Consider the following 17,960-nt stretch of genomic DNA (forward strand, 5'->3'; position numbering starts at 1 on the left):
TAATGTCACACACTAGGTGCTGTGGGACCACAGGTGAGGGGAGATTAACTTCTGGCGTCTTTGCTCTTCCTTGGAGGGTCGGGGAATGTTTTCCAGAGGAGGGACCTGTGAGGTGGCAGAGGAGAGTGTGGAAGAGAAAGATTCCTGGCCAAGGGAAAGTGTGTGTAATGGCAAAGGCATGTCGGGGATCACGTGGTGAGATGCCATTTCCATATTTATAGTGTGCCTCGTCTCTCACTGCCTATGGCCCGGTCCATGGCTGGCTTGCAGCTCTGGGTACAGCCTCTTTTCAGACTCTTTCCTCTGCCTGGAGTACCTGGCCTCTGGCTCTTGGCTAGCCCCTGCTATTCTCTCTGGGTTTGGGCACTGGATTAAATCGCCTGTCTTCCTAGATGCCTGTCCTGACTGCCCGTCTGGAGTAGGTCTCAGCCTGTCATCTCCTACCACTTGTCCTGTTGCTCGTTTCAGCCCACTAGTCACGATGCCAATTGCTTTGTTGACTTTGTGATTGATAGGTTCCCCCACACTGTGATCTCCACCAGGGCAGGGACCAAGATTTTCTTGTTCATCACTGGCCTGTAGGGATGATAGATCTTGCAAATGAATGAATGCATGAATGGAAAGATGTCACTTAAAAAACAAAGCACTCTTGGTGCGCCTGGGTGGCGTAGTCGTTGAGCGTCTGCCTTCGGCTCAGGGCATGATCCTGGCATTCCGGGATCCAGCCCCACATCAGGCTCCTCCACTAGGAGCCTGCTTCTTCCTCTCCTGCTCCCCCTGCTTGTGTTCCCTCTCTCGCTGGCTGTTTCTGTCTAATAAATAAATAAATAAATCTTAAAAAAAAAACCCCAAAAACAAAACAAAAAAACCCCCAAAGCACTCTCAATGTATGTGTTATTCCAGTTTATTCCTTGAATTTGAAGTAATTCTTAATTGGGCATTTAGGATCTCAGTTAAGAATTTTATTCAAGACCTTTAAAAGGTAAAAGAAAGTAGAGTTATTTTGGATCTTGGAAGGAATGACTTGAAAAATCTAAGCGTTCTTTAAATTGAATATATAAGGATGAGTCATTTTACTCGGATTTCTTGTTATAAATAAAAGGGAAATTCATTAATTTAAAAAAAATTGAATGAAGAGTGCATTAAGTGGACTTACTCTTTTTTAAAAAAAAGATTTTATTTATTTATTTGAGAGAGAGAGAGCACACGCACGAGCAGGGGGGAGGGGTAGAGGGAGAGGGAAGGAGAGAATCCCAAGCAGACTCTATACTGAGCACAGAGCCCAAAGTGGGGCTGGATCCCAGGACCCTGAGATCATGACCTGAGCAGAAGGCAGAGGCTTAACCAACTGAGCCACTCAGGCGCCCATAAATGGACTTATTCTTTATGGTAGTTTTAGAAAATTATTTATTACACTATAATTTTTATTTGTACTTCTCAGTTCTCAGACATCTGCTAATTTTGATGATTTAACTTATCTGTGCTCTGAAACTTTATTTTTATAATTAATATCATTATTTAAGCCCTTTATCTTATACAAATCAGTGATGTTCTCACACTTTTTATTTAATACAGTATCCATGCCGCAGACATTTTCCATCCATGGGCTCAGTCTTATGTCATTTTCCTCTATTCCTTCTCTCAGTTTTTATAATTCATAGAATGGCTTCATCTCTCCTACATCTCATCCGTACTTCTATTTATCTCACACACATCACATTTAGCACAGTTTCCATAACATATTACCAGTGGGTTATTTTTATCTTGTTTGATATGATTACACAATGAAATTTATTTTGTATATTTTATAGTAATGGCAGGTGGAAAATGCTATGTGACATGGCGTGTTGAAAGAAAGGAAAACCTAAAGGCCAAATTGCTCCAGTGGTTATGACTGTCTTCCCTGTTTGGTCTCCTCCAAATGAGAATCCCTTGTGCGTAGGTCTTTTAATGCCAAGGGGTGGCTGACAGGACTGTTGGCTTCAGCCAGGGGTTGGATGGCTGTTTGGCAACTGCTGATCTGTTCATTAGTGAGAGCTCTTGCTCTCGGCTCCCGATTTCGACCTTCCGTTCTCTTTTTGAGGATAGGAAAAAGCACATTTGCATACTGCTCTGAAGGTAAGATTTTGTTACCTTTATTTGCAAAGACAACTTTTTGTTTCCATGCTTGTTTGTTTCAGTCACTCATTTGCTAAGTATATATTGCCCAGGTACTCTATACCAGGTGCTGTGCTAGTCACTAGGCATGAAAAAATGTTTGAGTATGGTCAATGGTTAGATTATTTTGGAGTAAATTGGGGGAGAGGGTGATGTGAAAGAAGTCATGTGTCAGCAGAGACATATTTTGTGGTCCGTGTGGTAATTTCTTTTTTACAAAATTGCTACTGGCGAGAAAATGATGATGATTTGCACTTCTGACATCATTGCTAATGTTGGGTTTCTGGGCTTGGGCTCTTTGTGCTGCGGAGGCAAAAGGCGTTTTGAGAGGCTTAATTTCACCGGAACGCTGCACCTGTTGCTGGCTATTCTTGCATACAAAATCCTGAACCTAGAGTCACTTGCTTTCATTTCCTTTTCCTCCCCCCTCTTTCTGGTGTGGAGGGGGTCAGAGTAGTTGGTCATGTGAAGAGTCACCACCTTCTTCCTTCAGGGTATGATTTTAATGCCTTCGAGAGCAGAAGTGTTAGGTCCTTCTGTCCTGTTGCAGAAAGACTCCCACGTGAGCGGACGGCAAGATCCTGAGGCCAGTGTTTGTGCCAGGGTTTGGGACTGGGGTGGGGCAGGACGGCTTTCTGCAGCTGTTGCTGCTACCTGATACTTGGAACCTTCCTGCTGTTGAGGAATAGCATTTCCTCTTGGTTTCATATGGTTTTTGGCTATGACTCTGAGGAAGAGCGGAAGTACTGTATAGTATCATTTACTTTCGGGAAACGAAGTTGGAAATCTCTGGGCCCCATGTTGGTTAAGGCACTGCCCCGGAACACCGGTGAGCTGCTTTAGAAGGCTCACGACCAGTGGAAGGAAAAGCTGTGGGGCTAGGAGCTGGTTCTGAGGTTAAGAATGTGCAAAGTGTCTCTCTGTCGAATGCATAAATAAAATCTTAAAAAAAAATGTGCAAAGTGAATTTGTGTTTCATCTGGTGTCATGAAACTCTGTTACTTCATCTTTCAAAGGAGAGTTGAGATATTGGTACAGCTTAACTTGTAGGAATTTTGCAGGCATCACTGAAAATAAATGTGAAGGAACCTTGAGGTTCAGAGGTCCCTGAAGCTGGTGGGTTTTTACTGAGCAGTTACATACCCATGTTCCAATGGGGACATCAGGGCCTCCAGCACTCTCCTGAGTTGGCAACCTCTCGGAAGATATTTTAGTCCAGAGTTTCCAATTTAAAACCAAGTTTGTTATATTTGCTTTATTTATACTTTTATAGACAGACAGATTTACTCATGGACCTTCTCCAAGTGGAAACATTTTATGGAAAGTAGAGCTTTGTGTGGAACGTACCTAAATGATCCCAACCGGCAAAGTTGGTCACGGCCTCTTCACCTTCAGAGCCTGCGCTGGGATAAGAGGGCCTGACTTTTGTTTTTGCCTTATTTCTGGATCACTGTTTTCTCTTTTGTACCTTCTGGAATTGTTTCCAAGTTCCACCCTGCTATCTTCCTCCCTGTTCTCTGTGACTTCTCAGAATACTTTAACAATAGGCTGCTTGTGCATTTCTTGCCTTCTGTAGCGAGCACTCCCACCTTGTTTGCTCAGCCTCTGCCCTCTCTTTTCCCTTTTTATGGGCTCCAGCCTGTCTCGGTGCTTCAGCCCGATCCGCGTGGTGATAGCAAGTGCCACAGCCTCCCTTCTGTGGCACTTGGTGTTGCGTCACTGTGCCTGGCCTGGGAACTGGTTCTCACTGCACTGCCTGCAACAGAGTAGGCGCTCAGGGATCCCGGCTTTGGGCCCTGGGACGTTGTTGCTAAGTGCCGTGGCTCCTAAATTCTTGAGTGATAACCAGTACTTGCTTTTTCTGTTCCTCACCTGGTTACCTCTTGGAAACCCTGTCATCTCAGAAGTCCTGGAGCTGATTGAAAATATGCCTGGTCAGTGCTTGGCATTGGTTCTGCCTCGTTATTACCTGGATCTTTCCTTCATAGTCTCACCACGCTCAGCCCTAAGTTGTCACAAGTAGATGATTACACCTCATTCCCAAGCTGAGAGGTAGGACCCATGGGAGTTTGGGTAGGTGTGCCCATAATTAGACAGGACTATCTTTGTGTGGTATCAGCTGCAAGCAGAATAGACAGATGACTCACACATGTTAATACCCATATCTCCTGAGTGGCCAACATCCTCAGATTTGCATAAGGGCGTAAGAGCTCCAAACAGAAGACATTGAATTGAGATCGTCACTGCAAGTGACTGAGGGGCAAAGTGTTATATGAGTCCCATGTTTGGATTTGTAGGCTGGTGTGCCCTGTGGGTGTGACTTAGGTCACTTTTCCCACTAAATGTTTTTATTGCTAACAATGAAGAATAATTCACCTGCTTCTCTTCTTCATACCTTCTCATGAAGCATGATGGTTCTAGAACCCTCTGAAACTGGAGAAGTTTTCCTCACAATGCCAGCAGATGCACCTCAAGCAAAAATCACTTGCTGACCTTTGCCCTACAGACCAGCAGGTTGCTTCTACTTTTAAAAATGATTCCACCTTTATATTTCTGAAAGTGTCCTTCTTGCCTGGCCACAGCTCTCTACTCCCTTGTGGAGCCCCCTTCGCAGTTTTGGGGTCTGCCCCAGTGCTGCAGTTTTTCTTTGCCCCCATCATAGACCTTGCCACCTCTGTCTATATCAGGTGGGCTTGTCACACTCACTGTGCTCTTTGGATGTGAGAACCAGCCTGGGTTCCTCTCGCTGTCCTGCTCTGCTATTAACTTCTGCTCTGATGATGTCTTCCACATCAGCTCCTTTCTCTTTTTTCCACTAAGTGTTCATTTATTAAGTCCTTGCAATGTGCCAGTCACTGTGTTAACGGATGGCAGCATTTCTTTTTCACCTGGTTTATAAAAACAGAACATGCAAAAAATTGAGAAAAATCACTTCCATTTTCTTCCTTTTAAAATAATGTTTAAAAATTCCTCTTTCCTTTTAAAGCATTTGTGTTATTTTATTCATCTCTTTTGATGTCTCCTTAGATAACTATTCCTGCTCCCTGCAGAACCCTGGCAATGACATTCCTTTCTTCTGCTAGGATGGGATGCTTGCTTCTGGAGTGGCCATTCCAGGGACCCCTGCCTTCAGCAGCCAGTACTGCAGGGTTCCTTCTGCTGGCCTGGCAGGCTGGATCCTATAAAGCCTTGGTGTCACTCGGCAGCCATGTAGTGTCAGCCTGTTCTAACACAGATGGCATCAGCTCCTGGGCCTCACTTCTGTTGATTCCAGGCCATGGCCATTTCTGTTTGGAAGTAGCATTCCTGGTGAGAAACCCTGCTACATGCATGTACACATACACACACACACACACACACACACACACACACACACACACACAGAGGAGAGCTACCCTGGGAGGGAACCCTAGGTTCCTGCTCAGAGCCCTCCTCACCTGTCTGGGTGTAGAGCGTGGATGTGTGCACCTACCATCTCTCTCTACCCATCTCATTAAGCGATTTGGTGGTACTGATTCTTTACCTCTGAATCTCTTTACTTTTGTGCAGTTTTCCTGAGATAATTGTAAGAACGCTTATAATTTAATCCTGAAATACAACTTGTAGGAATTTTTTCTTTTAATTCATCTTTCCAAGTAGGTATCTTTGACTGTTTGCATGCTAGGAAACAAAACTAATAATACTTAAAGTATGATTTCTTTCCTCCTTCACTGGCATGTTCTTAACGTCTGTATCTGAGGTCAGCCTCTGCGTGATTGGGGATAAATTCTAAGCTCTTCAATGGTGGGTATTTTGGCTTAACTCTCTCTAATGTAATTTTGTTGATTATAATGTCATTCCATTCCATTAATATACTAATATGGAAACAAAAGCATGATTTCAGATTTTATTTATATCTTCGTGCTTTGGAAAAACAATCTCATGAGAAATCACTCAGCCCATTAAATACCATCCTTGATGTTACTTTTTTGGTTTTGCTTGTTTTTAGAAAAGTTTTCCTGGCTTTTCCTCTTTGTAATTGTTTTAACCATATCAACAGTAGTGTTGTGAGTATTTTTAGATATGTTATTAAAATCATGTGAAAAATCCTTTTCTTGTCAACATGTGGGATTTTGTTAGTAATCTTTAATGTGATCAAGAACTAAGCTAGAATTTCCTAGTTAGAAAAAAAATGAGTTAAAATATCATGATACACTCTGATTATTAGAGAAGTCGTATTCTAAACAATAATTACTCAGTTGAGAATATGAAAGGGATTGAATTCGACCGTGAGAATCTTGAGGGACAGAGACTATACCTTTTTTGTAATGCTGTGTAGATGGTCTGGACCACCAGGAGAGTTGGCTCAGATAGTGGAGACCTGTGTATACTTTATGAAGATGATTAGATTCCAACCCCCCACCTTTTTTCTGGCATGGGAAAATCTTTAAGGATTATGAGGCTAGGGAGTTGTAGATATTTTAGAAAGATCACTCCAGGGAATCTGTGGAAAGGTGGATTGGTGTGGAGAGAGCCTGGAGGCAGAGGGGACACTGCAGGTGGCTTCATCGGGAGACGGAGTGAAAGAGGATGTGGTTGAGGTAGGCGGGAGCTGAGCAAGGCCATGGATTTCACAGGCAGTTTCACCATCCCTCATCCACAGTGATAGTAGTTTAAAAGAACTCAACACCAAAAGATACTTTCTTTGTAACTCATTTGACAGTAAGCCTGAGCTTGACCTGAATTCATTTGTTGGTGAAATCTGACTTGAACTGCTAGGATGCTTTTTAAAAAGCTCTACTTATTCTTACTTATCATTCATGACACACATTTATTGCAGAACTATTAACGCGTTTGCTTAGGGGAAATTGCCCTGGATCTTGCTGTTTTGTTTTGTTTTAAAGTAACATATGCCCTCTGTGCTCTATTAACTTTGCTCAAGTGGGAAAAGTTCTAATTTGGCAAAACAACTGGTTCAAGGGTTTTGGAAAGGGCTGACCTGTGTTTACATGGTAAGGTTGGTAAGACCGACAGAGTAAATATGAAGAGACTTGTAGAGGAAAAGAACATTCCTAGCCTGGAAGACTCCATGGTTAACGATGACACCTCCTCATTAGCATGAGAAGAAACAGAACTCTTGGAGGGATCAGAAATGTTCATGAGGGGCGCCTGGGTGGCACAGTGGTTAAGCGTCTGCCTTCGGCTCAGGGCGTGATCCCGGCGCTGTGGGATCGAGCCCCACATCAGGCTCCTCCGCTATGAGCCTGCTTCTTCCTCTCCCACTCCCCCTGCTTGTGTTCCCTCTCTCGCTGGCTGTCTCTATCTCTGTCAAATAAATAAATAAAATCTTTAAAAAAAAAAAAAAGAAATGTTCATGAGATAGTGCATGATTTATTGAAAAGGACACATCCTGGATTTTTGAAGTGTTGCTTGTGTGCAGGGTCTTGGACTGAATCATGAATCCCCAGGAAGACAGGACAAGTGGAGAAATCTGGACATGACCTGTAGAGTAGTTTGAAGTGTTGCATCAGTGCTAATTGTATGGTTTGACAGTCATCCTCTGGTTATGTAATATGGTAATGTTTGGGGCGTCTAAGTGAGGGGCATATGAGAACTCTGGGTACTATTTTTACACCTTTTTTGGTAAATCTAAAATTACTTCAAGTTCTAAAATATGAGAAAAAAAAGTTGCTTGTCATACCAGGACATGGCATCATCCGTGCTGCTTTTAAGTAGAGAATATCTATTAGCTAGAGTATAGTTTTCTTGGAGATTCCAAGTCTGTAACAGCAAGTCCCATAAAATTTCAGTCAGGTCTCCTGCCTCCCCAATTATTTTTAAAGCTAACCTTGCTTTTCATAAGATTAATTTAGCATTTTGTGGTCTGAGAAAAATGTTTGATTCCAGCCTTTGTGCGTGTAGAAGAATTACGAAATGAAGCCAGTAGAGTCTAGAGAGTTCACAGGAAGTGCTCTGACTCCAGTGTTCACTTGGGCCTCCCTGGTGTTGGAGGGTGTGGTTTGTCTCTAGTTTTCATCAGCTGCTCTGCAGGGTTAGATAGAGGTTCCTTAGGACCGACAGTTACAATGAGATGTTCAAAGCCAAGATGGTTTGTAGATAAGAGAAAGGATGAAGAAAATGCATGCCTTCAACAGCAAGGTCGACTCTCCACTGCCTGACTGTGTTGAAGCTGATGGGCATGTGCCTCCCCGCTGGAGAGAGCCTGGTCTCTCCGTGGCTGTCTTGCTTCTGTATCACCTCCTGTCGTTTCAGCTGATTCGTTCTGTGCTTCTCTCTTGAGTCCAATCCTCTCCTTCCTTTTTGGTGAGACCGTGGACCTAGGCTGGCAGCCAGTTGCTGTAGAGCTATAAAAGAACTAGTGGTATGTACAAAATTTGATTATTGCTGTCAACACCAGATTGAATAAGAAAGTGCGTCCCTAGACAGATACTTGCAATATAAATGGTCTATTGATTTCCCAAGAACTAGAAATGAGGTCAACGTGTAATCTAGAAGAAGGGGTCTGTGGATAGATGCATTCTGACGTTGCAAAACAATTTTAAAAAGTGCCCTCCTATTAGATCTTTTTAGAAGAACTTTCTAGATACCTTCGATAAGCTGATCGTTGCTTCTGATTTTCTTCACCATCAAGTTTTTATAGCAACTCCGATAAAGCCTTTGTGCTTGTGTTTGATCAATGGTTTGCTTTTCCTGCATAGAATCTGCTTTAGAAGTTGTACTCGTTGACACAGACCTTATTTGCTCCTGAGCTATGATGACATTTCCACTTAGCTTAACATGAACGTTTTAGAAATTTCCCACAATGGAAAGTTCTATTGGACATAGGAAAGTTCAGCGGCCAGTTTCATAGTTAGCTGTATGCCAAGAAATAACTAAAACAATGGATTACATAGTGCAGCCTTGGGACATGGAAAATTTCTTAGGAGAGGGATGAATCATATTCTTAATACATGTTGTAAGGCTTGAGGTCTTATATTGGAAAATAAATTATTTTTAAGGCTTATGACATTTTTTTTGTTTGTCATATTTTGTGTAGGTTTTATTCTGTTTATTTTTCTTCTTTTAGGGATCAAGAAAATGAAAATTCTAAGACAGGATGTTTTAGGAAAGAGATAATTAACATATTTGTACTTGAATTTGTTCCAATACCATAAAGTCTGAAGAAAACTATAATTCCTCTGATTTAGATTAGATAATCCCTTAGCTTTAGTAAAAAACTGATAATCTTTTTGAATTGGCATTTTTAAATTTGAAATTAGTTCTTTGAATTAGATTGGATAATCCCTTTGAATTAGAATAATTACTATCCTCCCCATATAACATTTCTTTTTTACTTGAAGAATGAATGACACACAATGTTACATTAGTTTCAGGTGTAGAACATAGTGATTTGGCAATTGTGTATGTTACACTGTGCTTACAATTGGTAAGTATAGTTACCATCAGTCACCATACAAAGTTATTACACTATTATTGACTATATTCCCTATGCTGTACTTTTCCTTCTTGTGACTTACTTATTTTATGACTGGAAGTTTGTACTTCTTAATCCCCTTGACCTGTTTTGTCCACCAGCTTACCCCTTGCCCTCTGGCAATCACACGTTTGTTCTCTGTATTTATGAATCTGTTTCTGTTTGTTTGTTTTGTTTCTTAGACTCGACATAAATGAAATCATGTGGAATTTATCTTTCTGTGTCTGATTTACTTTGCTTAGCATAATACCCTTTAGCTCCATCTGTGTTGTTGTGGATGGCAAGATTTCATTCTTTTTTGTGACTGAGTAATATTCCATTATATATATACACACACACATATATACACGTCTTCATTATCCATTCATTTATCAAGAAATGAAAACATGTCAGCATAAAAACTTGTTCATGAATGCTCCTAGCGACATTATTTGTATTAGCCAAAAGTTAACTACAACCCCAATGTCCATCATCTGATGAGTGAATAAATAAAATGTGGGGTATTTATACAAGGGAATATTATTCAGCCATAAAGAGAAGTGAGGTACTGTTACATGCTACAACATGGATGAACTTTGAAAACATTATACTAAGTTGAAGAAGCCTGTCACAAAAGACCACATATGCTATGATTTTATTTATATGAAATGTCCAGAAAAGACAAACCCATAGCGACCTGCAAGTAGATTCTCGTGGTTGTCTAGGGCTGGCCGGTGGGGGAGAGGACAGAGAGAGACTGCTTTTTGGGGTGATGAAAGTGTCCTGAAGTTGATTGTGGTGATGGATGCCTATAACTCTGTGAAAATGCTAATAATCCTGGAATTCTACACTTTAAATGGCTTAATTACATACTGTGTGAATTATACGTCAGTAAAGCTCTTACAAGAAAGAATTGGGGCCACCTGGGTGGCTCAGTCAGTTAAGTGTCTGCCTTTGGCTCAGGTCATGATCTCAGGGTCCTGACATTCAGTCCCACATCGGGATCCCTTCTCAGCAGGGGGTCTGCTTCTCCCTCTGCCCACCACCCCCTGGTGCTCTCTCTCACTCTCTCAAATAAATAAATAAAATCTTTGTAAAAAAAAAAAAAGGAATTGGGCTTTGACCATGTGGCATAATCTGTAGCGGTGTGCTTTTTGCTACTTGTTCCTCACAGCAATCCAAGCACACAGGTGTGGCCACTGCCCCCATTTTACAGACTTGGAGATTGTATTAGAAAGTATTTTGCTGGAGTCCAACAGCTTCTAATGTAGGAAACACATAGAGATAAGGAGGGGAAGAGCGGGGCAAGTCCTGGCAAATTCTCTTGTTCGTCCCTCAGTCTGTAGCAGGGACAGAGATGGCTTTTACCTTAAGCCCCTGGGGATCCTGGCAAGGGTACATATTCTATGAAATATGAAAACCTTTGCTTATAAGTAAAAAGTTTCCATTTCGAAGCAGGAGAGAAAAAAAGAATAGAAAGAGAAGAGGGTGGGGCACTATGGGTAATGATTTTCCTTGCTTGTGTGTGGATAACGTGTGCCGAGCAAGAGAGCACAGCGCAGACACAGAATCGCATAGGCTGGAAAATATGAGTCAAAAGTTTTACTTCTTATTTTATAACTCTGTGTGGTGAAGCTTATTTTTTTTCCGTAAGAGTAATGTATAAGGATTTAAGAAGTCCTTTTGAATTTCATTTCTTCAAGGTATATGTGCGTAATAAAGTAAAATAACAATTCTGATTTTGTCTTTGAAGTATAGTTAATATGTAACCAAACTCTTCAGCCCAGTTGTGCACCCAGGGCAAATGCCTCTATTTATATACATAGTGGGTAGCGAGGTGGGTGGAGGTGTCCCTCTCCAGCCAACACTGTCAAAACAGGAAGCACAGTTATAATCTCTTTGTCGTAGGTTAGGAACATTCAAAGGCCCTGAGTTGTGACAGTTAACAAAGAAAAAATCCACAAAACAACAATAACAATAATAATAAAAACTACCTAAGGAGTTCTCACTGGCTGCGAAATGTAACTTCCTGTCTGGTATGCAGAGGAGGCTGGGTTAGCTTTAGTCAGATCCTCTCATGGGAAAAATGAAAGCCACCCCAAAACAGGACATCCCAGTGTGCAGTTCGCAGGCTGCTTTGTTGTCCACTTCCTCTGCATCTTCTCCCTCGTCATTTAAGCCACTGTAGGTGATGAGCAGCCCGGCAGCCACGCCGTTTCGTTGGAAAAAGTGCAGACTTGACTTGCCAGGGCGAGGAGCTCACCAGGCCTGCAAGCACTTACCAGGTAAGTTTGTCAACTTGCATGACTCCCGGCCTGGGAGGTTTTGAAAAGGGGACCACAGCAAAGACAGCACTCTCTTAGTCACTTACTGAACCCGATTTGTTAAGTACCAGAGCCTCTGAAGACAGGGCCTGGCTGGTGAGGGGAACATACCAGTTTGTGCTTCCTGACGCCACATCTGTCTAGACTCCGAGTAGTGGAGACCAACACTGTCTGCTTCATCCTTCTCTACAGAATGTGACAGTTTGCCAGTTATTGGCTTCTTTGGAAAAAAAGCACTCGAGGGTCCATAAATCTGCTGTGACAAATGTGCTGCAGTACCTCTTGTATTTTCAAAGTAGCTTATTATGTGGTTTGACTATTTATTGTCAAAAGTTTCCTCTGCTGTTGGATAGTGACAGAGCTCATCCCAGCGTGTACCTGATTTATTGTGCTGGCTAAAAAGATATTTTACCTTTTAAAATATGTAATATAGAGCTGATAAGGAGGCAAAGAGGACATTTGGACTTTGTGGTGCTGTAAATGAAGGGGGTTCCGTTTTAGTCCCGTGCTGTTGAGGAGAAACAGAGATGCCGAAGTTCGCGCTGGATGTAGTCATGTATGTTTCTCAGCGCGGTTTACTCCAGGGTGACTTAGATTTTCTGATCAGATCAGATGTCCATGTCTTGTTTAATGTATATATTTGTGTACTGGTTGTATAAGCTTTCTGAGGAAAAAGAACAAAAAAACAAAAACCCAGGTATTGTTTGACCTCACATTCATGCTTGAATGCTGGTTAGAATTTTTGCAATATGAGTTTTTTTCCCTTCGGAATTACTCTTTACCTCTTGTTTTCCTTCCTAACTCCGTGTGAGTGAGGTGGTCACTGCTGGTAGGCGTGTTCTCTCTGGAGCACATTTAAACTAAAATATTTGAAGCAGTCCATATTTTCTTAGTCAGTTTGGTTTCTTGGCCAAGTGTAATAGGAGATCAGTGGGCTGTAACTCACTTCTTGGCTATTACTTTTCTTTCTTATTTAAAGAACAATATGTTCTCAACTGAAAATTAAAATACTGTTCAGGGACCAGAATTAAAATCCCATGCATAGGAAAGCATTGTGGCATCATGGCCTTTCAAAGATATCTCTGGACTCTGATTTAATCTTCCTTCTCTGGCATTAATAGTCTCCACAGTCTGCTTGTGTGTGTGTTACTGTCTTGCTACAAAGGGCCTCAAGTGACTATGGTGGTGAAATCAAAAGACAGGAGAAAAATACAAACAAATCTTTAAATAGTAAGCACATTTCAAAGTGAGTAGACTGAAGCTTTAAATATGAATTTTGGTCCATTTAGATAGCATTCTTTCCTGCCCTCTGATCAGTCCAAGGGCTTTAGGAATATTGAAAACATTACAAAAGTTTTTTCAGGGCATGTTCTTTTAATAAAAATAGCAAACCAATGTGTACTTGATTTCAAAATCCACAAAGGTCTAGGCTCTCTTCTCATTGGTTTTTGATTAACTGAATATTTCCTTGTATCTGCTGGGTAGATCTCTAGTCATCTTGTTAGAAATGAAGATACAAAAAAATTGCATTTTTAATGGATGTTGTATTTCATTGCAATATACGGCCTTTTTTTTGGCTTCTAGAGCAGTCTCCATAATAGATTAAACTTTGGGATGAATTCTTTTTTTTTTTTCTTTGGATGAGTCCTTTATTTACAGACCTCAAGTAAAGTAGAAAGAATGAAACCATAAGTTTTTTGCATTAAACTTTTGACAATACAGAGCTGATATGCAAATGACCGTTGTAGAATTTAAAGGGAATAATAAAAAACAAGGTATAAAGTGGAGTGAATTTTAGATATGTATTTGCTCAAAATCAGCCAGTCAGTGTTATTTTTGAAGTTGCCGATCCTTTGTTCTGTGGTGTGATCTGAAATGGGGACCCCAGTGTATTTGCCTCCCAGCCATCCACTGAGATACAACAGGGAAAAACTGAGTAAGCTGAAATCCAAATCTCCATATCACCAAATCTCTCTGTCATCTATCTTTCTTTGATACAGAATCTTTTTTTATCTTACAGTGTTAACCCAAAACTTTTGTGACATTCCTTTTCTTAATCTTGATGTCTGTGTACACATGATCAAGTGTTAAAAATAATCTAATTACGGGCGCCTGGGTGGCGCAGTCATTAAGCGTCTGCCTTTGGCTCAGGGCGTGATCCCGGCGTTCTGGGATTGAGCCCTGCATCAGGCTCCTCTGCTAGGAGCCGGCTTCTTCCTCTCCCACTCCCCCTGCTTGTGTTCCCCCTCTCGCTGGCTGTCTCTATCTCTGTCAACTAAATAAATAAAATCTTAAAAAAAAAAATCTAATTAAGGGAGACCAAAGTTTAAAAAAAGTCTTGAAAATGTGAAATAAAAAATTATTTGGTGCCATTCTACGACCTGTAGACACAGATGATATATGTCTAGAAATCGCCTTGCTCAGGAAGCCACTGCTGGGAGGCCCAGCTTTTCTCACCATCCTTCCTGCCTCCTTGTTGGCTGACAGGACTCTATGCCAGCTGTTTCCTTTTTGGATGGATTAGTTAAAATATCCTCAACCTTGGCTCCATGTTAGAATCACCAGTGTTGAAGCCCCATGGCCAGAGGTTCTGATGTAAGCAGGCTGCGGCCTTGACTTTGTAGCTTTTCAAAAACCCTCTGAGTGATTCTACTGTAGATTCAAGGGGGAGAAGCACAAGGTATGTTACTTGTTCCCTATAAGACTGAAAGCTCCATGAAGAGGGAAAGAAGGAAACTTTGTGACCATTGTACCCAGCACTTCACCGTGTGCCTGACATTGCAGGAAAGGCTTAGTATCTCCTTGTGGAATGAACGAATCAATTCCTCTGAGCAACAGGAAGGCTGGAAGAGGGTTGGATCTCTTCGTTTCCTGTTGGTGCTGATGTAGGAGAGTATGTTATATTAGACTGTGAAATCCTCCAAATATCAGCTGTCATCTAGGAAGAAGCTCCTGGAAGAGATCACGGGGGAACCGGCTAACCTTGGGGCCCATTGAGCAGCCCTCTCAAGAGACAAGCCTCCCAGTTGGCAGTGTCTTCATGAAGCAAGGCAGGTTGAGAACTTTGGAATAAGAATTTCATCAGGGGCTGGCATGTCTGTATGTGGGAATGTGGAGGTGGGGCTGGTGGGGGACAGTACCAGGAGGTTCTCTGCAAGGACCTGGAAGGACTAGTTTGAAAGGAAGGAGTATGTTTATCTTTGCCAGATCTTAAGGGCTTCCTGACCTGCCAGTTGATTGCATCAGAGTGTAGTGAAGTTTGTCTGGGAAAATTTCTCAGGCCTTGTGAATTTTTAGCTGATCTTAATGTTTATAAAGAAAATGCATTGGTGGTTGGGAAGACCAGGTGGAATATAATTTGCAGAGGTGAGAGAGAAAATTGTTAAATTGGAAGAAGAAGGGTGAACAGAGTGACTTGTTTGAAACAAAAGAATTTTGGGGGAAGATGATATGTGTAACTAATATGGTATTGAACAGCCATTCAAGGTATGGACCCTGGTCTCAGTTCCCCTTACGACTGACTGTGTAAGTCACTGATCCAATGAGCTAGGTCTCCAAACCATTCATATTCCCCAGGGGGCATTTAAAGCACCTTGCAAACTATAGTAACATTCAAGGTAAATAAAAAGAATAAGTTCTATAAAACTTATAAAAATCTAGTCTGCTGATAATGGGCTTTATCTAGTACCTAGAGTCTAGGAATAGGAAAACAAATATTTTGTTCATTATGATACTTAAAATATATTTAAGCTGACGCAGTGCACTCTGTCATCATTTTAGTTGTGTTTTTCCTTGGCATTACTAAAAGGTATGCTCATGACATGGGTCCTGGATCCATTGCATGTTACAGTTGGGTTCTTTGACCCTTATTTAGAGGGCACCAGGTGCTTCCTACTCTAACCATTTGCAAATTCCAGATTTAATGGGAGGGCCAGCTAAAAGACTGGTAGGAGCAAGGACTGGTAGGAGCACTAGATAGGATCTGGGTGCAGTGACTCGCTCGATCCTGCCTCAATATTTTGCCCTTGATTTGAACAGTTCAGTGAACTGGCATCTCAAGTAGTTTTTTCCCACCGAACTAGAACTTTCATTGTTCTGCAGAGGAAGGTGAGTCATAGCCTAGTTTTACCATTGTGTCAAAGTGAAATTTTAGTCTGGGACTAAAGGAACACAGGTCAGTTGTTCTGTCTAAACCACAGGATTGAAACTTGGACTGTGAACTGGGCAAAAGTAAGTATGGCTCTCTGTGAGGGTGGCTGTCAAGTTAGGTATTTCGTTGTAAGAAATTTTTGATCCCAAAAGTAATTTTTAATAATGTATTTAAATACCTTAAAAAAAAAACCTTAAGTAATCAGCTTCTTTCCAAAAAAAAAAAAAAAACTCATTGCAGAATAAACATTATACAGAGTAGAAAATTGTCATTCTCTCTCCCCCCCCCATAGCCATTGTTAATAGTTTTGTTTGTCCCGCCACACCTTTTCCTATGAATATACAAATGTGCAGCTTTATATCTAAGTTCCCACAAGCAGTGTGGTTTTTCTTTTTGAACCAAAGTTGGAACCATCCAGCATTAGTAGCATCCCATTAAAAAAAAAAAAAAGTTAGAAATAATGAAATGTGTACATATATCTTAGTTCATTTGAGTAATTGCTGGGGGCAGCTAAGTGTCTACTCTTAAGTTGCTGTCCTTGAAGTGTGGAGATGAAAAGTAGTATATAAATGAATTTGTATTTCTTTTTTTCTTTTTTTTTTTTTTGAGAGAGAGAGGGAGAGAGCGTGTGTGAGCGAGTGGGGGGGGAGGGGCAGATGGAGAAGGAGAGAGAGAATCTTAAGCAGGTCCCACGCTCAGCATGGAGCCCCACTCGGGGCTGCATTGCGTGGCCTGTAGATCATGACCTGAGGCTAAATCAAGAGTCCAGTGCTCAACCGACTGAGCCATGCAGGTGCTCGAACTTGCATTTCTTTTTTTTGTGAAATTGAACTTCCCTACATATGTTTAATGGCTCTTTAGACAAATTCTTCAGTGTGTTGCCCTTCCATACATTGCACCCTCCCCCCCTTTTTTTCTGTTGTTTGGATCTCTTTTTTAAAACTTACTGATTCTGAAGGAAATTCCTCCAAAATGGCAGATTTTGAATGACCTGAATTTCTTTTGAGTTTGAAGATGGTTAACTTCCGGCTTAAAAGACAGAAGTGATTTCTGGCTGTCTGGGATAGAGGTTTGAGTCTTTGGATTTAGATTCTGTATTTTCTTTCTCTTCTGACTGGCGTTGCAGCTGTCATCATCATCCCCGATTGTGCTGAGACTGGGGATTCTTTAGGTGCCTTCAGTATTTTATTACATTTTCCTCTACCGATACATTGCTTTCCTTGGGATGGTGAATCCGAGGGGTATCTATAGAATGCTCATTTTTCCATGTAATTTGTGGAGCACGATACACTTGGGAAGAGGCTGTGGAGTTGGACTTGCAGTTGAATCCCAGCCATCCTGCATCCTGGGTCTGTTTCCTCACTTGCAAAATGGTGATAATGGGGCTGTTGTGAGTCTTTAAAGGTGTATCCATGTAAAATCCCTTGCACGCTACTTGGCAAATTGCAGGAAGGATTATAGTAAATGGTGGCTGTTTTTGTTAGTAGAGCCTTTCAAGTTAATCCAGGAAAAATGAATACAGCTTAGTTAATAAATAAAGATAAGACATGACTTTCAATGAGGTCCCATATGCATCATCCTACTGAAAATTGACCAGTTTGTCCTCATCCTTCGATCTAGATCTAGTTAGTGATTTTTTCACATCAAAGCATCAAGGCCATAATTCTATGACAGATTCATTTAACTGCAGATCCAGTCCGTGGCAAGAAATATAGAGCTATACATGACAGCAGATGGCCTGCAGTTGCTTGGAGAATATCTTTGTGGCAAGGTGCCCAAAATGTTTTGCTGGTTTCAAAGTTCACTTTCATTTGTTCAGAAAGGTTTTTATTGTTTGCAAGCAAGCAAGGCAAGCAAAGCAAAAGGGCACACAGCC

The 17,960-nt window shown here is 41.4% G+C and overlaps 1 protein-coding gene across 5 annotated transcripts in view; it reads left to right on the top strand.

Moving 5' to 3' along the window:
* Positions 1–17,960, top strand: part of UTRN (utrophin) — a 426,951-nt gene that overhangs the window by 41,627 nt on the left and 367,364 nt on the right. The window contains exon 1 of one of the 5 annotated variants that reach the window (XM_034669251.1): positions 11,535–11,895. The exons of 2 other annotated variants lie outside the window; for them this stretch is intronic. In XM_034669251.1, coding sequence (XP_034525142.1) covers positions 11,802–11,895 — 94 coding nt within the window. In that variant the 5' untranslated portion in view covers positions 11,535–11,801. Of the gene's footprint in view, positions 1–11,534; positions 11,896–14,298; positions 14,985–17,960 lie in introns of those variants that run through there. 2 more of the 5 variants (XM_034669247.1, XM_034669250.1) reach the window with 2 other exon arrangements.

Source organism: Ailuropoda melanoleuca, chromosome 10 (assembly GCF_002007445.2).
Source record: "Ailuropoda melanoleuca isolate Jingjing chromosome 10, ASM200744v2, whole genome shotgun sequence".
In the NCBI taxonomy this organism is placed as follows: Eukaryota; Metazoa; Chordata; class Mammalia; order Carnivora; family Ursidae; genus Ailuropoda; species Ailuropoda melanoleuca.